The sequence below is a fragment of the Cicer arietinum genome, chromosome 6, assembly GCF_000331145.2.
Source record: "Cicer arietinum cultivar CDC Frontier isolate Library 1 chromosome 6, Cicar.CDCFrontier_v2.0, whole genome shotgun sequence".
In the NCBI taxonomy this organism is placed as follows: domain Eukaryota; kingdom Viridiplantae; phylum Streptophyta; class Magnoliopsida; order Fabales; family Fabaceae; genus Cicer; species Cicer arietinum.
Window position 1 is genome coordinate 8,049,533 of NC_021165.2, and position 22,724 is coordinate 8,072,256.

The 22,724-nt window shown below is 32.8% G+C and overlaps 4 protein-coding genes across 5 annotated transcripts in view; 2 read left to right on the forward strand and 2 right to left on the reverse strand.

Annotated features, from left to right (window-relative positions):
- LOC101514931 (DNA replication licensing factor MCM6) overlaps positions 1–4,625 on the forward strand; it is a 6,135-nt gene extending 1,510 nt beyond the window's left edge. The window contains exons 5-19 of the mRNA XM_004504041.4: positions 1–136; positions 265–458; positions 568–763; positions 852–926; positions 1,339–1,568; positions 1,651–1,765; positions 2,353–2,427; positions 2,505–2,645; positions 2,725–2,928; positions 3,019–3,180; positions 3,258–3,313; positions 3,403–3,593; positions 3,673–3,798; positions 3,901–4,031; positions 4,127–4,625. Coding sequence (XP_004504098.1) covers positions 1–136; positions 265–458; positions 568–763; positions 852–926; positions 1,339–1,568; positions 1,651–1,765; positions 2,353–2,427; positions 2,505–2,645; positions 2,725–2,928; positions 3,019–3,180; positions 3,258–3,313; positions 3,403–3,593; positions 3,673–3,798; positions 3,901–4,031; positions 4,127–4,270 — 2,176 coding nt within the window. The 3' untranslated portion in view covers positions 4,271–4,625. The remainder of the gene's footprint in view (positions 137–264; positions 459–567; positions 764–851; positions 927–1,338; positions 1,569–1,650; positions 1,766–2,352; positions 2,428–2,504; positions 2,646–2,724; positions 2,929–3,018; positions 3,181–3,257; positions 3,314–3,402; positions 3,594–3,672; positions 3,799–3,900; positions 4,032–4,126) is intronic.
- A 626-nt stretch (positions 4,626–5,251) lies between these two features.
- On the reverse strand, positions 5,252–8,875 carry LOC101515258 (uncharacterized). The gene is made up of 3 exons (XM_004504042.4): positions 8,054–8,875; positions 6,207–6,317; positions 5,252–5,824 (listed from the first exon to the last, which is right to left on the reverse strand). Exons 1-3 carry the CDS (start codon positions 8,678–8,680, stop codon positions 5,672–5,674), a joined length of 891 nt encoding a protein of 296 aa, XP_004504099.1. The 5' UTR covers positions 8,681–8,875; the 3' UTR covers positions 5,252–5,671.
- Positions 8,876–12,477: 3,602 nt separating this feature from the next.
- LOC101488332 (polyadenylate-binding protein 2) lies at positions 12,478–17,863 on the reverse strand. Of its 2 annotated transcripts, XM_004504044.4 has the most exons (5): positions 17,577–17,863; positions 17,102–17,172; positions 13,199–13,390; positions 12,962–13,089; positions 12,478–12,865 (listed from the first exon to the last, which is right to left on the reverse strand). In XM_004504044.4, exons 1-5 carry the CDS (start codon positions 17,800–17,802, stop codon positions 12,817–12,819), a joined length of 666 nt encoding a protein of 221 aa, XP_004504101.1. In that variant the 5' UTR covers positions 17,803–17,863; the 3' UTR covers positions 12,478–12,816. The 2 variants fall into 2 exon arrangements, with proteins under 2 accessions (XP_004504101.1, XP_012572232.1); XM_012716778.3 differs by lacking the exons at positions 17,102–17,172; positions 17,577–17,863 and adding an exon at positions 14,250–14,584.
- A 3,681-nt stretch (positions 17,864–21,544) lies between these two features.
- LOC101515580 (ras-related protein Rab11A) overlaps positions 21,545–22,724 on the forward strand; it is a 3,043-nt gene continuing 1,863 nt past the window's right edge. The window contains exon 1 of the mRNA XM_004504043.4: positions 21,545–21,936. Within this exon, the coding sequence (XP_004504100.1) occupies positions 21,701–21,936 (236 nt within the window). The 5' untranslated portion in view covers positions 21,545–21,700. The remainder of the gene's footprint in view (positions 21,937–22,724) is intronic.

Consider the following 22,724-nt stretch of genomic DNA (forward strand, 5'->3'; position numbering starts at 1 on the left):
CGGAAGACTTGTATCCGTGACAGGAGTGGTAACAAGGACAAGCGAGGTTCGGCCAGAGCTTCTCCAAGGGACTTTCAAGTGCCTGGACTGTGGTGGGGTTATAAAGAATGTTGAACAACAATTCAAGTATACTGAGGTGATTAATAGACAATTGTTTTCATTCTTGTCATATTGAATATTGAATAATACCGTGTTATATATCATTTAATGTATATTTTTGATTTTTATATGATTGTTCTGTTTGTGGTGTTATGCCAAATGCAGCCAACAATATGTCCAAATGCTACCTGTAACAATAGAACAAGGTGGGCACTGCTGCGTCAAGAGAGCAAATTTACTGATTGGCAAAGGGTCAGAATGCAGGAGACGTCCAAAGAGATACCTGCCGGCTCTCTGCCTAGGTCTTTGGATGTTATTCTTCGTCATGAGATTGTGGAACATGCCAGGGCTGGTGACACGTGAGACTTCTATTGCCCATAATTTGCTTGAACTGGTCAATTGTACTGAATGTTAACTTTTTGGATCTTGAAGAGTCAAATTATCAAACCTCAAACTGTTCCCTTGCAGGGTGATTTTTACTGGCACTGTAATTGTCATACCTGATATAATGGCAATGGCGTCCCCTGGAGAGAGATCAGAATGTCGAAGGGAAGCCTCTCAACGCAAGGGTTCTTCGTCAGGAAATGAAGGTGTGAGGGGCCTTAAGGCTTTGGGTGTCAGAGACCTCTCCTATCGTCTAGCGTTTATTGCCAACTCCGTTCAGGTTGGTTATTTGTGGTTTGCTATTGGTATGTTCATATGATGTAAAATTAGTTGTGTGATAGACTTATTTCCTGCATTGTTTGTTTCAGATTTGTGACGGTCGAAGAGAAACGGATATCAGGAATAGAAAGAAGGATTCAGACGAAGATGATCAGCAATTTTCCGTAAGTTGATAATGCTCTCTATGCATTATCATGCCACTATCTGATTTTGATTTCATATTGTCCCAGTTGTGAGTGACAGATTGGCGTTATCTATAACTATGATTAAGAAGTACGATGAATGTTCATATCGATGAGCTTTTTTCTCTCTTCATTATCTAGTTGCATATTTTGGGTTGATAACTTTTCCTGCTATTTAACCCCAATATTTATCCATCTATATTGTATAATTAATTCTGTTGGATTTTTTCTGCTCATACTTGCTTTTCCCGTTCACTGTTGTGTGATGTCCTTAACTTGTTCATTTTTGTTTAACACACGCCCTATGCACACATACATAATATTATTGGTGAAATTTCTGTCATATATTCGAGAGAAAACAGTTAACCCTATATTTGGCCGGTTGATTTGACAGGCACAGGAATTGGATGAAGTTCAACGAATGAGGAATACTCCAGATTTCTTCACCAAACTTGTTGAGAGTGTTGCACCAACTGTTTTTGGTCATCAAGATATAAAACGAGCAATCCTTCTAATGCTTATGAGTGGGGTCCACAAATCTACTCATGAAGGCATTAGCCTTAGAGGGGACATTAATGTTTGTATTGTTGGAGATCCTAGCTGTGCAAAGTCTCAATTTCTTAAGTACTGCCTTTTTCCTTTTTCTTTGCTTACTATCATACTGGTTTGGGCGAATGGATTTGATTATGCATCCTTATCATTTCAGGTATACTTCTAGCATTGTTCCAAGATCTGTGTATACATCTGGGAAATCATCATCTGCTGCTGGTTTGACTGCAACTGTTGCCAAGGAACCAGAAACTGGGGAGTTTTGTATTGAGGTTAATAATCTGTTGTTCTTTTGTACTTTTCGGAAGTGTAGAAATTAGCTGTGCTTTCAATTGAGGCAGCTTGACAGAACTTTGCCCTAGGAAAAAGATAATAAGTTCACGAACTTCCATTATATATTTTCATTTGTGGTTCAGTGTCCTTGTTCTGCAAAATTTAAAATAGTACATGGTTAACGTATGCTAGTTTAAATGAAATCAAACAAGTGCATCTGTTCATCTCAAGTACTTGGTGAAACATAATAATAGTATTAGAACTGCTTTAGGTTGAAATTACTCCCTGATAAAATGTTATACCCACTTAAGAATCAACTTAGAGTAGGCTGCATTTCATAAGTTTGTCTGCGCATCTTGGATTCTGAACTATAAGCATGCCAAAATGTTTGCATATTGCAATCAGAAATTTTTATAAAGAAACCCTATAAAGTGTAGCCTTTGAAAAGTGACTTAAGAGGTCTTGTTTGAGTAGGGTATAAACCTATTCAGAAAGAGTCGGTTTTAATATATTCAGGTGTTTTTTTTATTATCTGACTGCATAAATATTCTCCAGTCTTGTTTCTTATGTAAGAGCTTGTTTTCAGGCTGGTGCTTTGATGCTTGCTGACAATGGCATTTGCTGCATTGATGAATTTGACAAGATGGACATCAGAGATCAGGTAATAGGCATATATTATTTTTACTGGCATTTGATGGTCACAAGCTGGGAAGTATCTCATATTTGATCGGATTGAAGGTTGCTATTCATGAGGCCATGGAACAACAAACAATTAGTATCACTAAAGCAGGAATACAAGCAACACTCAATGCTCGTACATCCATTCTTGCTGCTGCTAACCCTGCTGGAGGACGATATGATAAGTCTAAACCACTTAAGGTAATATGTTCTGCTAACCTGGCTACTGTTCTCCTTGCTACCGAGTACTAATTTAGTTTTTTCCCTTTTCTTATTTCAGTACAATGTGGCTCTTCCACCGGCTATACTTTCAAGGTTCGATCTTGTATACATTATGATTGATGACCCAGAAGAAGTTACAGATTATCACATAGCACATCATATTGTGCGAGTTCATCAAAAGCATGAAGATGCACTTGCTCCAACGTTCACTACGGCAGAACTGAAGCGTTATATAGCATATGCAAAAACTCTTAAACCAAAGGTTTGAACACTTGTTTTTTTATTTTGGATCAAGCTGCATGGGGATAATTTTGCCTATGTTCTTCTTTCTTACTTAGCCTGATTAGTGCAGCTCACGTCAGATGCAAGAAAATTGCTGGTAGACTCTTATGTTGCTCTCCGTAAGGCTGATACAAATCCTGGCAGTAGGGTTGCGTATCGTATGACAGTTAGGCAGTTGGAGGCTTTAATCAGGCTGTCGGAAGCCGTTGCACGGTGTCATTTGGATAATCAGGTATATAAGTTTTCAGAGCCTGGTCATTATGCAGTTATATGTTTTCCTTCCATGGTCTAAAGAAGATTTTGTATCAGGTACAACCTCGTCATGTACGTTTAGCAGTAAAACTGCTGCAAACATCCATAATAAGGTATGACATATTTCTTGCTTACCTGTTTTAAATTTCTATTTTGGGAGCTAGCTTTTTTCAATAACTGCTCATTTTTTTCTTTCTTGCAGAGTGGAGTCCAGTGAGATTGATCTGTCTGAGTTTCAAGACGAAGACAGAGACGAAGACTTGGGCACTGGTGATGGAAATGATAATAATAATAATAATAATGATGATAATAATAATAATAATAATAATAATAATGATGATGCTGATGGTCAAGCTGGAAACTCTACTGCCGAGCAAGCCGCTAGAACTAGTGGTGAGGTGTCTCCAGCCTTTTACCTTGAAATCATATATTTGATAAAGTTTAATTATTTATAGGTTTAACTACTTTGCAGAAAAACCAGCAGATGGACCTAACCCACAAGGGAAGAAACTTATAATAAGTGATGAATATTTTCAGAGGATTACCAGGGCCCTTGTCATGTGTCTTAGACAGCACGAAGAGTCTGTGATGCGAGAAGGTTTTTACTTGAAACCTTTGTTGTTTGTTATATAATATATCTCAACATTGTTCTACTTCAGAGTTTTGATAGGTGAATTTTCTGTGGGCTTATTTATTGCAGGAAGCGGTTTGGCTGGGATGAGGCAACGAGATTTGATTAAATGGTATGTAAACCAGCAAAATGAGAAAAATGTTTACACTTCAATGGAGGAGGCGTCAGCTGAAATTTCCAAAATTAAAGCAATTATTGAGGTATGTAGTTGATTTATACATGCTTCAAAGAGTTTACTACTATATTATTATTATTATTGGCAGGCATGTTAACTATATCAAACATTTTAATGCAGAGTTTAATTCGAAGAGAGGGGCATTTGATAGTGGTGGATGATGGTAGGCAAGCAGCAGCAGAAGCAGCTGGAGCAGAGCAATCCGCGTCTGCAGCTAGAAATGATAGAATTTTGGCTGTGGCTCCTAATTATGTCATTGATTGACAGCCTAGTAAGGATGAAAGAAATTGGTAAGCACTTCATTTCGCAGGCGCAATACTCCAGTGACTTGATGGTTCCATTTGTCTTGAGCTGCAAGCTGTTTACTTTAGACTGTATTAGTAATGCCGGAAAATTGGTGTGTCGCCCAATTAATGCATCTGTATCTATATTTTATTTATCACCAAAGAGCGAACCGGTTGGAAACTTTGTTGGTCCTCAGTCCTCACCCCATTAGAAAGTTTGAGAATGTTCGGATTATATTAGATTGTAAATGATGTTTGCAATATTGACGACATTTACAGGTTGGACTCGTTTAAGAGTTGAACGATGTTTATTTACGTTCACTTGATTATTTTCAGTTCTGTACTACTTTAGTAATGATCGGACGGTCAATCTGACTATTCAACATTGTATTTTAGGTATATTTTTTGTTCGAATATTAAAAGGATTAAATTATTTATTGTTGCCCTTAAAAATTTATACATATACAAGTTTAATGATACTCCTAGGTGTGTCCGCCAACAAAAATGAAATGGAGTTTCTTCTCCCTATGTAAAAATCATCCAAATTATTATTTTTCCTTTATCAAATTTACTCGAGTCCGGAACCGGCCAATCTATTTTTTTTCAAGTTTATGAACTTTGTACATAATTTGGATTAATTAATTCAGAATTGTATCTTATCAAATACAACGTTTTTTTTTAAATTGTCAATTTTTGACATTCAAATGTGGTTGATTCCATAATTATGTTTTTTAGGAGTAGCCATAATTGAGACGCCAAACTCCAATGACTGAAGGGGGTGGAGACTGGAGTACTTGGTTAATGAGAAAGGTTGAAAATATCCAACCAGTAGCATAAATATTTATATGTTTGAGTTGAATCACCAGCTTTAGACATTGGCAACGAAACAATGTAAAGTACCATTACTTGAATTCTATTTTTCATTTGAGACATATAAACTTGGTTCAAATAACTCAGTTACTAGTCCGGACCAAAGTATGTTCCATAGGCATATTCATTTGTCTTTGATACAGAAAAATGAAAGGGAAAAAATGTGAACTGCCTACAAATAGAGTACCTTGTAAACTTGAATTGAAAGTACATGCACAGACATAAAGAACCAACAATATGTGAACCAATAATACATTTCTGAACTTTATCATGGCCAGAGAGGACTCAGAAAATTCACCCCTCTTAGACTGAATTAAGTAATTTCCTGTCAACTGTATGCACAGGAACCTTGAGGCGCCCTGAATAAAACATATAATCATTATTTATGAGCTGATAAAACTCAAGGTAATTTGATTTTGTGCGTTGATAGATGATTCCGAAAACAAAGAATATTGCACCGAGATTCACCACTCTGGAATTTGTGGATTTTACTATCAGTTTAACCCAAGCTTCAAATTTGATGGACCTGCTGTTTTACCTCATTAGCAGCTGAGTTAGACATTTCTATTGTACCGTGTTCTTCACTAGTTTCACGCTTGCTTTCCCATAGCTTACCTGCCTTCCCAATTGCAAGAATGAGATCAAGTTGTTTTCGCTGTTGTTCCTACATGCCCAGACACCATCAAGACAAGTAAAATGGTCAAGAAAATTCTGATTTCTAACTAAGCAAGCTGTATCCATAGCTCTAAAGTATGAAGTATATGAATCTAAACTAGAATACTAGATTCATGGTCTGTAAAACATTTTACTTCAGAATATAATTTTTTTTTTCATATCATTTGGTGGGTGTGTGCAAGTGAGTAGTACTGTCAATGAATCAAAATACTCTCCCTAAAGTAAACAAAAGCTCATGTGTTGAATGGAAAACTACACCCAGACAATAGTTTTAACCTTTCAAGTCCATAACAAGCTAGTGTCATTGAATTTATAAAGAGAGAACCTGTGCTCTGTTGTGCAGAGTTAAGTAACACAGGAGTGATGAGTACCTGCATTGCTAGTAAAACCTTTTGAATTTCACCGAGCTCCTTCTCCAAAATGTCTGATTGCATAGCTAATGCTCTTGCGGCCTCGGAATTCTTCTGTGCCAGAGCTGCAGTCTTCAAGAAATGAACAAATAATTAGATAATTTGTTGTCACTTTTTCTATTCTTTACATTGATACAATATATCAACCTTCAACCAGCCATTCAAAATGTTAAGGAACACTAATAAATAATTAGTTAGTGTATATCTTATTTTATTAACAAGTATGATATACAACACATGACATCGCCGGAGGAAACTAGGATATGCATCCTGGAGAGTTTTTGCTTCATGCTCCTGCAACAAGACTGTCCATTTTTACCGAGATTCACATTTGACAGTTGTGGTGGCCACTCTCGTTAATAGGGTAAAACCCTTGTTTGACCATTCAATCATGTAAACTCTTGTTGACCCACTGCTCTCTCTTATGTTTCAGCACAAACCCCCCTGATATGCTGCTTTTTGATGTCATTTCCAGCCAAAACCAGCATTTTTGGACAAGTCCGTTGCTCTGTTCTGTTCACTGTCTACACATGTCCTCTGTTATGATTTCTCACACAGGTTTATGACCTTCACATCCTTTGTTCTCTTTCTCAGACTACTCCATTCCTTCTTTTTTTCCTGTGTTGAGTCTTCTGTTTGTTTTCCTATGACTTCTGTGAGTTTCTATATCAGTTAGAATATTTATGATCTTCAATATAGCTGCAGGCTATTCACTATAGCAGTTAGGTGGTTAATCATTCTGCGCCAGCTATTCAAGATTGATGGCCAAGCATGAAGCATCAATGCTTCAAGCTCCAAAGGCACTCGTATAAGGGATTAGTTTAGAGACATAAAATCATTCATGAACTTCTACCTGAAAACTTAAGTTTGTAGGAAGTTGGCCCTTGACTACAATTGTGGAATTGAATCTGATGATTAATCCCTGAATACACACTTGGAATTATTTATATCTTCTAAGTTACGTAAGTACTTTGGGTTGCAAATCTAGGCTATTTTGTTATGCCTTTTATTCTGAAGAGCTTCCAAGATTGCTTATGAACCTTAATCTTGTTAACAACCTAACATTGCTAGAATATTAGCGCTATTATGCTATTAGTTTGATTGTATCAACATGTGGCTTAGGCTCATGCTAGAATTGGTACATTACTACTACTTGTGACAAAATTAAAAAAACACAAGACTTTCAGCAAACTCACAGCACATTTACACAATACTTTCAAAACACAGCTGTCAATTTTTTGCTTTTTCGAGCTTGTCAGTTGTCAATCATGCATTACATCTATGATCCTTACATTGTTGCTCTATGAATGAAATCCCAAATACGGTCTTATTCTATATAGTACTCATCTGGCCTTATGAAGTTACAATCCCAATCCCATCTGGCCTTATTCTATAAGGCTTATCCATTCGTTAAAAATATTCTAAACGTGTTTTGGTTCTACGGTGACAAAAATTGATTTTAGTTAAAAGTAAAATAATTTATGTTGGAATACATTTACGTAAAAACAAGTAAAATAACAAATTTCAGACTAAGAATCACTTATCAGGCAAAAACTGCAAATTTCAACTTGAAGTTACAATCAATTTTGGAACTCCACTTAGACAACACGAACTTGAAGTTACAATCAATTTTGGAACTCCACTTAGACAACACTAAAACATGTTATCAGAATCATCTTTATGCATCACTTTAGTCTGTCCCAAAATTGTGTCAAACATCATTAACTTCCACGCAAGCTCTGAATTTCACCCAACAAGTCATCTTACACACATGAACAAATAAGAAATAAAAAAAGAGAGTAATTTACCTCAGTTATAGGTTCCTTCAAAGACTTCCGAGTAACACGAAACCTAATCCCCAATTTCTCAAGCTGCCTCGACAAAACCCTAACAACCATCGCAGAACTCCTCAAATCCTCTTCCAATTTCTCCATCCTCTGCAAAAAATTCACCTCCGAAACAGGAAACCCACCGTCCACCACCGTTTGTCTCCATTTCCGTCTCCTAATCAACGCACCAGTCAAAACACCAACCACCAACAACAACACACTCCACGGAGAAACTCTATTACCGATTGCTACAAACAACTCCTTCTTCCAAACCGCAATCACAGCAACGCTGGCTGAAACGATAACCGAAGAGAGAAGGCAGGAGAGTTCGAGGAATGAAAGGAAGGAATCGAAATTTGAATCGCCGGTGACATGCTTGGGAACCGAAATTTGAGATCGGCGGCGAAAGGAGTCGGCGTGGACGGTGATGGAAGTAAACCTGTGAGTTGTGGTTGGTAGTTTGAGGTTGAGAATTTGAGTGTTGAGGTGTAAGGGGCGTAAGGGGATGATGATGGTTGTGCAGAGTGAAGATGGTGAATGTGCGAATGGGTGATGATGATGATGATGATGATGATGATAATGATGGTGATGAGAAGTGAGTAACATTGTTAGTTGGAAGTTGGAAGTGTAGGTGTAATTTGGGTAGAAGTTAGAAGTAGAAGAAGCAACATTGATTATTGAAGCATTGATATCACGCTACCATTTTCACCCTTTGTTGACCATGGCTTCGGTTTGGGTGAATTGCTCGCTGATAACTCATACCACCATAAAATTTGACGGCATTATCGAGATTTTAGTTTAGCATTACAAGAATTTATTAGTGTTTTAATTACCACATATGTCACTTATATAGTTTTCATACATAGACTTAGAAATATAATTAATATTAGACTTTATAATCAAAAAGATCTAGTTTCCGATTATAGACTTTTCACACATGTTAAAAACCAGATTTCTATTTTACCAAATTATCATTTTTAAGTACTAATGATCAATGTGATAAATTCATAGTAAAAAATATTGTATTAAAAATAATATAAACAATATTAATTAAATAGTACAATTGAAAACAGGTGTATTGAAAATTGAAATGATTAATTATCATGGACTAATATCTTTTTATAAATGAGTTAATTATTTTGGGATATAGAAAATATAATTTTTATTTATTTATATTTATTTATATTTTATAGATTAATTATGAGTTAAAAAGAAAATTATGTTGATCAAATATATCAATAATAATTAAAACTATAAAGGTAAAAAATATTTCTTCCATAATAAAATAATCGAATTATTTAATTATTTTACATATATTAAAAAAATGTATAAATAAAAGAGATAATATTACTTTTATCATATTATTTTTGGTAGCTATTGGTATATCTTCAATATGCATAGTAAAAGATATAGTATCGAAAATGAGACAAATACTATTATTTAAAATATACAATTGAAAAGAAATGTATTGAAAATTAAAATGGTCAACATTTTTATTGTTGCAAATAGGTCAATTATTATGAGACAAAGAGAGGAATATTTTTTTGAAATTATAAAATAATATTCTCTCTCATAATAATTATTACATTTGTAAAAAAATTGACCAAAAATAATTTATTTTCAGTTTCAGATATAATTTTTTTTGTTTTTTCAACTGTACTAACTATTTTATACCATACATGTTACTTAAGTTATTATTTCTTTTGGGATAACAAGTGGTTTGAGGGGATGTTTCCTTTTGGAATGACAACATGTGGTTTGAGGATGATTATAGTTGCGATCTTATTCCTCTCCTATCTTAAAGTTCATGATACTTTCTATGATAATCAGTGACAATTTCACACTATACAATGTCCTCCCTCAAGAGGTTTAGGATAACATTCAGAGTATTTTGGTTGATGACAATATTGATGATATCATTACCTAGAAAGGATCCTCAATTAGTGCTTATGTTGCTAAAAGGGGTTATATCAACTTGATAATTAGCAAAACGTCTTTTCTAACAGTGTGACTTGGTTATGGAATTTGAAGATTCCTGAAAACTTGAAGCACTTCAATTGATTAGTTGTTCATGAATCTCTCGCAGGATTCCTCCATGCACCTTAGACATCTTACTAATGATCATTCCTTGCAAAATATGTAGTCATTCACAAATCACATGAGACAACCCTTTATACTATTATAGACTATCCTAGATCAGCTTCTGTTTAGGCTTTTGTTGGTTCTCTTTTGTAACATTTTGTTGAGCTATTTGGAGGGTCAAAATGAAAAAGTTTCAGAATTATAGAAAGCCTATTTGTGCTATCATTAATTCCATTTTTTTTCTTCTCACGAGCATATTATGCAAACGTTATTGTGGTTGTCTAAGATTTTTTGGCCTAATTTGCAACAGGAGTGGATTCAAAGTTTTTTAGATATTGTGGTTGTGCATCTAATATGTTGGCAGAGCTTCACACTACCCTTAAAGGATTACAATTGGTTTGTAGAGTTATTACTTTAACATCTGGTTCAGAAGCGGCTCTTGACCTTATTTGTGAGGATAATAACATCTAGGCTAAATTACATTTGTGGTCCTTTAACTTAATCTCAGGTAACGTTTTAGTCCTTTATCTTTTTTTTTTTTTCCCGATTTAGTCCTTTATTCCTAACAATATCAAATAAAGTATGAAAATATGAGTTTATTTGAAGATTTGCGTTACGAATTTGATGAAATTTGTATTATATTGAAGAATATAATTAATTTTATGAGTTTTGATTGAATTTTTTTTTGAATTTTTGTATAAAAAAGAATAACATTGTTAAAATTTTAAAACATAAAATATCAAATTGTCACTTAAAATTAAAATAAATGACCAAATCGGAAAAAAAAAAAGATAAAGGACTAATACGTTACCTGAGATTAAGTTAAAGGACCACAAATGTAATTTAGCCTAACATCTATAATCCTTGTGAGGATAATAACCTTCATAAATTCTTGACACTTGATTAGCCTCTTACTTTAACTCACGCTTTGAGAAACCGTAATGAGGGTGTGAATTGATTGGCTAATTATAAGGCACATATGTACGATGCTTTGAAGGTTTAAGTTTCCTTTCTCTTGAGTGTTGTTGGTTGTATTTGGGCAACACTTTTATTAGTTCAATATATACCGTTAATGGTGGGAATATGCCAGACCAGACTTTAAAAAACCTAAGTCAGACCTAGACTTTAAAAAACCTAAGTCTGACCTAGATTACTTTTTTAGGCTTAAGTCTGACCTACGGCTTATCATAGATTTTTTTTCCAATCTGGTATAAACTTTTTAAAAGTTTGACATGCCTAAAAGTTTATTTAAAAGTCTTATTAACATTAAAACATTTCAAATGCTATATTTTACATATCTATATATATATCAAACAAAAAATGATTTTTCTAACAAAATAATTTTTTAAAAATCTAAAATAAACACTATTTAAACCCTAAAAAATAATTTTTACTATCAAAGAATAAATATTTTCTTAAAACAAATTCACCTATTATGGAACGACTACTGAGTGATTGCTTAATTGAACGACAACCGAATATGGAACGACTACTGAATGTAGAACGACTACTAAATAATTGTCTAATTGATAAACTTTAAAATAGAAAATAATATTATTAATAAATAATAAAATATATATAAGTCGACCTATCATACCTAATAGATTTTTTTTATCTTTAACCTACCCTATTTAAATAAATAGGCTTTAAATAGGTCAGACAATTAGTCCCTGACACGGCCTAGCCTATTCCCATCTCTATATACAACTATTAGTCCCTTACACGGCCTAGCCTATTCCCATCTCAAATGAAAAAAAGAAACTTCAATCCAAAATAGCTAAAAGTCAGAACATCCTCTTCCATTTTCGTCCACCTATGCCTTTGGTTGCCAATTTTGGCAGATTGTCGGTTATAGGGGTGGGTTCACACGACTTACCAACACCACAATTGGTTTACAAAAGCTTCATGAACATAAAAGAAATTGTTTACAGAATTTGGCTATGTTGAGAGCGTGATAAGATCATCTAGTAGTTTTTGGAAGGAATGGAGCGAAGAATGTTGTGTGGTACAACTCCTAAGACTAACAAGACTAACAAAAAGACAAATATTTCTCATTCAACAAACATTGGCTAGCTGGATTGCAACTATAAACACTCGATGAGACTTTCCCCTTACTCAAAAAGACAAAGTCCAAGAAATTGCACCACGACTCAGCCTGATTTAAAACAAACTCAATAAAAGACAATTTTGCCCCTATTGGGAACTCCATCCACTGGCAAGTTCTAACTGACAACCATATCTCTCCGGCTCGAATGAAGGGCATATAAGCAGGTGTCAATAAAGATAAAAATATTATCTTAAACCTAATATGTCATACATCATAACCCAAAATACTCCATTTTATTTCTGATATGATGATATAAATTTCATCAACAGTCATATAATCGAATTTTGGTATCACTGGACAGTTGAAGAGGCGGGATGTGTTTACTGCACACTGCACAGCATATAACGTTGGTCAAGTATAAACTACAAACTGACCTTGCTGTAGTATATAGTCACTGACATAAAATTCAAAGGCAAAAACTATATCTTCAAGAAACTGAGCAAGAATCATACAAGACCAATAAATGTACTTGATCACAGTATAATGCTGACGAAGGCTAGTATAGCTAAATGTACTTGATCATCAAATCTGGAAGACCATTCCATATGCACACCTAATAGTATGGCATGTAACGAGTTGCCCTTCTATACCTAGGAGCCTTCCTGCAGTTTGATGGAAAATAAAAGAAACCAAAAAAGTCAATCAAAAATAACAATAGGGCATGGCATACAGAAATTTAAATGAGGCACGCATCGTACCCATATCCATAAGGGGAGTACATGTAAGGAGGAGGATAAGGCCTCCTGAAGCCATAAGCCATGTAAGGATTGAATCGCCTAGGACGATATTGTTTCATTCCAGGAACATTGGTCCTCTTAGGCAGAACCTGCAAACATAGACATCCATAACATTAAAAACTACAAATTAACTAGACTGATCTCATGACTAATTTAAACTCAAGGTTCACATGATTTTTTTAAAAAAAAAAAACATACTTTCAATTGACGGCCATGCAATTCAGATTCGGTTAACAGGAGAGCCTCTTGAACAGCTTCAGTTTCAACAAATTCCACATAAGCAAAACCTTTAGGCTGACCAAACTTGTCTGTCAGGATTGTGACCCTGTTGACTGTACCACATGACTGAAAGTGTTGCTGCACTTCCTCTGGTGTGCATGCATAATCAACCTGTGAACACACAAATTTCAAGGGATTTTGATGCCAATAGTGAGTTATAGATCATGTTATTCCAGATGAGCTCATACCAGATTCATTTATCCTAATAAAACTTAAAACTATTTTCACATTTATGTTCTAATTAATAGGGAATATATTGCAACAGAACATTGAATATCTCAACATTGTCAAGCCACCCTTTTAGAACTGTAAAACTCGTGCACAACTATTACTTAGAATCTTCATTTTCCCGATTCCTCAAACATTCAAACAATTATTTCTTATAACAGTTCTGACTCCATATGCCAGCAACAATAAAACCAAATCAAGCCAACTCCACATGTTTATGAATTATAGTCGTTTTACAGGCTTTTCTTAAACTCCGCAGACCTTCTTACACACCCTACTATTTAGTGTTCTCCTCATAGTAGTAACTCATAATAGCACCAATCTTATTCGATCTGCAAGTCACCTAAAGAATGTCGAAGATTGCACTAACTAAATTGTACAGATTTTGTTAATTCAGCACATCATTAACGGATGATGAAATAAGTTGGTTAGAATTGCAACTGCTTTTGTAAAAAACAATTTAAGATATTATAGAAAAGAGGAAAAGGAAAAATGTTGTTCAAAAGCAAGTTGATTTTAAGTGAAATTACTTGAATGAGAGAAAAAGTCTCAACCAAAAGATAAGGTAGCTTAATTCATGAAGATGAAAACAATTATTGTTAGATAAAGACCAAAGGGAAGCAACAGGCCAATAGCTACATATCCTTTGGCATGTTGACTAAATGACACAATAGAGGTATCACTGACCTCATTGCGGTCAACAAAAGGGTTCTATGACTAAGATTCCAAGCCCAACACTTACAGAATGTTCATCCAAAAGAACCACAAGCGGTCTCCTCCAGTTGTGAAGTTGAATCATCTTTAACCCAAGCTACCTTCAGCTGTACTAGTTTCTGCCATGCTCATGAGAGATGCCATTCACAGTTTCCTCAAAAGGTTCTACATTTTTCCTTTTTCTTTTCTCATTTCCTTTTTTTTTCTTTTTTCTTTTCTCATTTCTTTCTTTTCTTTTTTCAACTTCATTCTACTTTTTTTTCTGTATTTTTTTCATTTCTTTTTCTTTTCATAAACTTAAAAGTTTTTCTTCTCAATTGTTTCTACTTTCTATTCCTTCGTGTGATATATCTTATTAAATTTCATACAACACACATTCTTTCCTCCTCTACTACAAGCCTAGAAAACACAAATGGCCCACCCACAAAATACAATGTAAGCATTCCAGCGCTAATAATAGGACTTGAGTAATAACAATGACCCTGCGATTATAGTGAGATATATGTCAAACGCTGCCTCTGAAGATTATCAGTAATCACTCCAAAGAAAAAACTGCAGAGTTATAAATAAATTATAATAAAAAATTCAACACAAAATGAACCTATACAACTCAGCCAGAAATCCATTGAACCAATATTTATTAACATCAACTAATGCATTATTCAAAATCAGAAAAATTACTAAATGATGTAGAAAGCAAGTGAATAATAGCTTAACATAATAAATATGTTGTGGTAATAAACAAGTACAACAATTTTCAAATGTTAGAAACTTAGAATTACCAAAAGAAAAGTAAAGAACTGTTAGGTAACTAGAGGAAAAAGGTTACATGTGAAGGATTGCAAAAGGTTTTACAATAGACATCACAATCATTTAGAAATCTTTCATATTTCCAATAAAACCCAGCTTTCAATTTAACGGCTTTCAATGTATAACGGCTTTCAATCATAGCAAGTACTTCCAATAAAACCCAGCTTTCAATTTAACAGCATATTTCTAGTGGATTTGGATCACAGCCTTTAATTATCAAGGACTCTAGAGTTTTTCACTAACTTTTCCCTCTATCACATACAAACACTACAAATCAGCAGCACAATATGAACCATATCTATATAAGCAATCACCAGTACAAGGAAAAAGCACCAAGATGAATCATTTGTCCAGCTTAAACAACCAGGAATAATAATTATTCCTAATGTCTCCTAAACGATTTGTTACAAATGCTTTTTGAAAAGTATTTACCGCAATAGGTTTGTGAACAGATTTGAACTAGTAACTAATCTACATAGAAGTATTTTAAACAAAGTAGTTAACAAAGGAATAATAAAGATTTAAATGTAGAATTGACCAGAATGGAACAAGAAAAAGGTTTCAAGAAGTGCAAAATCACGTTTTGCATGCAATATTAGTTGTAAATCATGTAGATCAATTTGATAGCTTCTTTGTAGACCCGAAACCAAATCTCTAACAGCATTTCCAGCCAACTCACAGCATTCAGGTATTGTTTCCTGCTCATTTAATGCATCAGAGTACAACTATCTTTTGGTCTTTGTCTTGTTGAGTTGTTTTTAATTTTCAGAGTGACCTCGACATGTTTGCCTACTTTGAAAAGTTGTCTTTCAATTATTAATTTTGAACTAGAGTTTATTCTGATTTTTTCCCCTTTATATGCCTTTAGCTTTTGTATTGACTAGTGTGTTTAGCTTAAGACTCACTTTTGATTAATTATTAACATTTTTAAATTAAGGTAACTTTTTTATTCATGAGCATTTATAACTGTGCGATATAAATATTTAGCATTAGCAGTCATCTTGCTATAGCAGCTTTGATGCCACCCGGGTTGGTTTTCGATACCTATACCATGTACCATCATTAAAAATGCAGTTTCAGGGATCCCTGGTTTGACAGAAATATGATTGAATAAATGGATTCAAACTAAGTACAAGGCTAAGAAGGAAAATGACAGTTCTATGTAAATAATGGTTCCTGAAGCTAAGCTAGCAGATGTCGTCATTGGAAACTTGGTTTACATAATGAAGTAAGAAACTGAGGATTATGTGGCATCCATTTGGTGTAGCGCAGACATTTCGTGAATGGAAAGAACCAACGTAAAGCTGCAACAAACTTTACGGAAAATGTGACAGATGGAGCTATTAACGAGGATATAAATACAACAGTAATTGGTTCCAGAAGCTCAGCTTGCAGATACCGTCATCAGGAACTTAGTTTAAATAATGAACTGAAGAGACTGAGGCTTATGTTGCATTCATTTGGTGTAATGCAGCCATTTGAGTAAATTGAAAAGAACCAACGGCTGCAGCAAACTTTACATCAAATGCGACAGATGGAGCTATTAATGATGATATAAATACTACAGTAATTGGGTGAAGAAGTTGTATGCCACATAGAGGACAGTTAAAGGTGAATATGACAAAAAAGAACAAGTTGGAAGAGAGGCTCTGAATCCATTGCCAGATCTGCATTACCCCGATTCTTATGCTCTATGCATAACTTAGATCGTGATGAAAATGCAACGTGTAGAGCAATTAGGAATCTTAGCAGAAGGTAACAGACTGCATAAATTCAATCTGATGAAAATTGACACGCGTAGAGTGATTAAGATTCTTTAATAGAAGGCAACAAATTGCCGCCTTTTTATTTTTAATGTTGGGCGGGAAGTATTTACTTTTGATATATATAATAAGACTACTAAAATAGTTCATGATAACTAAATCAGGCCTTTTCCTTTAAGTTGAACAGGAAAATAAAATCTGATTTTGTATCCAACTAACTAAGAGTAGTATACAAACTTGCTCATTAAAATAAAACCGTTGTTCTAAATGAAAAACTGTAAAAGATAAGAAATAGGGAGATTCTTACATTGCCAACAAAAACAGAGCGAGCATCTGTCTCCTCCTTGTTTGCCTGAGAAGCAGCTACAGCAGCAGGATCTGCAAAAGAAATCCAATCAAAAACTTGAAAAAAGACATCAAGAGTATCATAATCATAATACTTCAAATTTTCTTTGGAACATTGGATGATAACCGGGACATATGAATTGAATTTTGAAGCAATGTTGTTAATTGTTATGTTATTCAAGCTATCCTTAATTTCACTTTTATCGACAATCATAAAAAACAATCTTAACAGCAAAGTGAATATTAACCTACGTATATTCACATAATGAAATCCGAAATTTTTCGAATTCTGTTGAGTGGAGAATGCTGAAACACTAGACGATATAGTTGAAGACAACAATATGGAATTCGAGTTAATTGAATTCTATAAACTTTTGTAGAGTGATTAACGAAAGATAATTAGATCAATAAAACTAATTAGAGAGGATAATAAAAACCTTGAACGGAGCCAATTTCCTTCTCGACTTTAGCATGCATCTCGCGAAGGGCAGCAGCTTCGTCTTCCATTTCTTTCAATCGTCGCCTCATCTCGTCGAGGTCCATATCGCCGAGCTGTTTCACACCAGCGGCTTCGTCGTCGGCGGTGGACATGTCGATGTCTCCTTCCATCTCTCCCACGTCTGGAATCTCTCCTCCGTAAACCTCGTGCTCTTCCTCATCCATTTTCGATTCTACGCGAATAGATGCTATTGCGATGGGAATTAGGGTAATGGAAACATTTTTGTTTTCTTCGCTTTATATACTTTTATTTTCATGATCCGGTTCGACCCAATTCAATCCAACTAGTAGGGTTGGGTTTTATTGGGTTTGGAAACACCTATGGCATTTTTATTTTAATTTTTTTACTACACTTATACTACTACTTTGATTCTTAATGTGTGAGTTGTTGTTATAGAAATGTATCAAAATTATAAATAAATAAAAAATTAAATATATTTGTAGTTGATTGATTTTATTTTGGAATATGTCTTTTCTTTGTTAATTTAATTTATAAATGGTGGGACTATCTCTCCTATTTTCTATTAAGGGAGTATTAGATATATTAAGGGAGTATTAGATATTAATGGTGGGACTATCTCTCCTATTTTCTATTTTTTTTTATTTATATTTTTATTTGAAAACATATAAGTTCGATGAGGTGGCTATTATAGAAATTTGTATTAGTTATACGAGGGACATATTTAATTGTGAAAAAATAAATAAAAAAATATTTAATGATGGCCTTAAAATTGAAGCTCGTAATTTTTTGTAGTAGTATTTGATCTTTGGTTACATATCGAATATCTAGGAAGATTCTTGTAGAAGAAGAAAATATTTCAAGTTCCTTTGTCTTTTGGCTTGACATGGATTTTCGCCATCAAGTTCAAACTCCTTTGGTTAATTTAGATTATTGGGTGGGTAATATCAATTTTCTGATACTATTTTGAAAGATATAGAATAGCGAAGTATATGGGAATATTTTTGTAGAAAAAAGTCAAATTTATGTTGTTTGGCGGATATCGATAATGTGTTTTGAGAGGAAAATAATAGGTTGGGGGTGTTAAGATATCACCTTTGGAGTGAGTACTGAGTACTATGAAAATGTGCATAAAGATTAAATTTATTAGCGTCACAAAGGCAACAATAAAAAAATAGATACATTTTTTTCAGTGACATTGAAATCATATTTTTATTTTTTTTAAATGCAGATAATGCCTGTAATTATGATGAAGAGTTACAATATATTATTATTATTTATTTTTATAAGTATATATACTTTTTCTGATGTTACTTTTAAACTTCTTTTATCTTCCCCTATTCGTTGGATAGAGATGAAAAATTGTCATGAAGAATCTTTAAGATCCAACGTCCAATCATATTTTTAAAATTTCAGTGGTATGTTATTTAATATTCCTTTTTATATATTTGTTCATGCAGTTTTCTGTTGACCTTCCAAAATTGAATGGACTAATTGTACCTTGATTTTTTTTTTTGGTCTTAACTATTTGTAATAGTATTTAGACAAAATTACACTAAAAGTTATTTATCTTATCTAGTTATAACACTTAGATATTTTATCTTATTTTATATATAAATCATTTATTTTTTTAAATGAGCATAAATTAATTATTTTTTTTATTAAAATATATTGAGGTGGCAAATCAAGTCAATAATATTATTAATAAATTTTTCTTTTTTATTTAAAATAAAAATGAAAAAAAACATAGCAAAGTAGCTGTCACACCAACATCACCATCTTTATTATCACTAAATCCATAAAAGAATTAAAATATAAAATCAACAAACCCCATTCAAAAATAAACATTCGATGAGAGATTCTTAAAAGCCATTCTTTATAATATGGGCTCTTGCACTTCTAGCTGGACTTGAAGTTTGGACTTTATCCATCTATACCTCATATCTCCCAAAATAAAAAATAAAAAATAAAAAATACATTTGTATGCTTTTTATTTATTTGGAAAAAAAATTGAAATATAAATTCTTAGTTTTCTTATAAAAAATTAATAAATATAAACGAATATAAAAATTTTAAAATTAAATTTATTTAGAGCCTATGTTTTTTTAAGTTTTGATGAATGTTAAACTTCTTAAATGCAATTTTTCTAAAGTTTTAAAAAAAATATAAAACTCTGGATGAATGTGAAACTAATAAAATTCAATTTTTTCAAAAATTTAAATATAAATTGAAAATATAGATGAATATGAAACTTTGAAAATACAATATTTTCAAAGGTTACAAAAATATTCGAAACTTTAAATGAATGTGAAACTTCTGAAATATAATTTTTCTAAAATTTTTAAATATTTTTGGATTAATATGAAACTTCCTAATGAAATTTTTCTTATTTTTTTAAAAAATTAAAAAAATTGAATGAACATAAAACTTTTGAAATGCATTTTTTTAAGAAATTAAAAAAAATCAAAAATTTAGAATTGAGGAAATATTAATAATTTCAAAAATTTTGACTATCAAATAATAGAGAGAAAATAGTTTTTTTTCATATACTTTAGGGGTAGGAGGTAAACGTGAGGAGGGTAAACAATAGATTTCTCGTAGTATTAAGTTGGCTAAAAATATAGAACTCTGACATTATTTTTTAAGGTAGTTCTTCTTTCATCTTCTATGTCATCAAAAGTCTAAAATATATTTTCAACTTGACCAATTTAAACAAAATACACATAAAATGACCAGTCCATAGAATATTAAGGAGTTGAAAAAAAAACTCATTTTTAATACAGATGTTAACACGACTAATTCAATTTTATCGGTACAAAGTCCCCTCAACCTCTTCTTCAAGATAAAATTTATGTCTTACCTTTTAGATTGATTGATTTTATTTTTGTTGTACATGTAAATCAGAAAGGGATAGATTTGCTGATTTTTTGGGTAATGCTAGTCACTTTGTTCCCTTATTAGGATAAATTTTTAGGGTCCCTTCTCTCCTTGGCTTGATTCTTTCTGAAGATACATTGACTTGGAATTTGAAACCTATATTTGATAGTTTATTTATGAGAGAAAGAAAACAACGAAATAATAATTATTTATGTTAACATATATTATAAGATTTATGTTAAAATATATTATAAGAACACAGGTTAAAGATTCCACATATAATAAATAAATTTTAATTTTTTGAGAAACAAATTACATAATTTTCAATGTAAAATTTATATTTTTAATACATTAATAAATAACGTTGTGACACATATTAGAATCTTCCTAACAAATTATTTAATTTTTTTTAACTCTTTCTCTCTTTTAAATAGACCATTAAATATTTGATGGGATCCCAACTCATTGACCGGAGGAGTTATCTTTCCTATTTACTTTTAAATAATTTTTTTGTCTTAGAAATTATCTTCCCAATTTAGTGGTGTAGTTTTGTTTTATTTTGGTTTTGCTTATCATTCATACAAAAATTGAGTGAAAAAAATAATGGCTGTCGTCAACGACAGCATCCACAAGACAAGTGAAACTCGCCCGAGATAAACGCGTTGCAAGGGGCGCTTTTTTGACTCTGTGATCACAATCATATTTTTGGTTTGTCACTACATTAATTCATCATTAATGTAGAAGAGTAAGATATCTCTCCCACCACCACAAATACAATCATTAGTATTTATCAAGTAGAAACACCCAACACTCTTGCTCCATTATTTTCACCATTAATAACTAAACAACAACTCTCATCATGCCAGCCTGGCATTTCTAATACACCTGTTGATTCCATACCCCTCCCTGCACGTGTCATTAATAATACCTTTACTTCTTACTATTAACAAAATTAATTGACAGATAATAACACCTTAGAAAAAGAAAGGAAAAAAAGAGAGACAATAATACAAAATAAAATAAAATAAAGAAATATTGATTTACTCAAAAAGGCAGTAACAGAAAAGAGTCTCTCTCAACTTTTAGAAGATCCATCCAATTTATTACCAACTCATTTATTAGTTTTAACCTTGAAGCAAAAGAAACACAACAAAGAAGTACTGAGATATATAGTATATAACTGATTTATAAGAGAAGCAGAGAGAATTGTTATTATTATTAAGAAAAATGGGAAGTGGAGGAGGAGGTTATGGAGATGCAAACCAGAGGATAGATTATGTATTCAAGGTGGTTTTGATAGGGGATTCAGCAGTGGGGAAATCACAGATATTAGCTAGATTTTCTAGGAACGAGTTCAGTTTAGATTCTAAGTCCACGATCGGAGTTGAATTTCAAACACGTACTTTAGTCATCGATCATAAGACCGTCAAGGCTCAGATCTGGGACACTGCTGGTCAAGAACGGTACTCTCTCTAACTAACTAACTAACACGTGTTATCTAGTTAGAATTTATAATTAAGTTAGTTAGTCAGTTACGTTGCTCTTTCTTTTGAATCTGTTATAACTGTTTATAGCATCTTATCGTATGCGATCTGATCCTTGTAGATAAGGATCCATCGTTGTATACGGAAGAATAATTGATTGGTGGTTGGAGTGTGTATTGCTCGATAGTATTTTATTTTAATTTTAAAATTGGATCATGGCAAAAACGAAAATTAATATAACTGATAGTGTAGAAATAGTATATAATAGGTTGATGATAAAATATATTCTGTATTTCAGAATGGATCAGTGTTAATAGATCAATATATATAAACAACTTACGGTTCATTTACATATTACAGGTAAAAAACCTACGCAAACTTTTTTCATGGATGTTATTTGAACATCATAAATATGACACCATATTTAAAAAATAAATTAGACAAAGAGAAATTAATTATAAATAACGGTATTATTTTACAACTGTCATGTAGAGATTTAAAATCGGTTCATTGAAATTACAATCTCAATAAAAAACACAAAATCGTTTTTTATGCACTGCCCTGCCGCCTGATGGATAACTTGTTTTAACAAACTACCTAATTAATAGTAATACGAATTTTCTACTTTGATTATCATTAGTACTTCTCTTTCTTGGGAATATACAGCGTTATTCGTGGCTAGAATTGATGATTTTTATTTTTAAGTCGTGATTGTGGTTAGTTACTGTAATTGCCAACGTTGCAGCTACTGCAGTGCAAGTTGTGGT

Coding starts and splice junctions, on each gene's coding strand:
- LOC101488332 (XM_004504044.4), bottom strand. CDS start 17,802: ATGGATGAGGAAGAGCACGAGGTTTACGGAGGAGAGATTCCAGACGTG. Junction 13,391..17,101: donor GCTCTGTTTTTGTTGGCAAT/GTAAGAATCTCC, acceptor GTGTGTTCACAG/GTTGATTATGCATGCACACC. Junction 13,090..13,198: donor TGCATGGCCGTCAATTGAAA/GTATGTTTTTTT, acceptor CTATGTTTGCAG/GTTCTGCCTAAGAGGACCAA.
- LOC101515258 (XM_004504042.4), bottom strand. CDS start 8,680: ATGTTACTCACTTCTCATCACCATCATTATCATCATCATCATCATCAT. Junction 6,318..8,053: donor TGAAGGAACCTATAACTGAG/GTAAATTACTCT, acceptor CATTTCTTGAAG/ACTGCAGCTCTGGCACAGAA. Junction 5,825..6,206: donor AGGTTTTACTAGCAATGCAG/GTACTCATCACT, acceptor CTGGGCATGTAG/GAACAACAGCGAAAACAACT.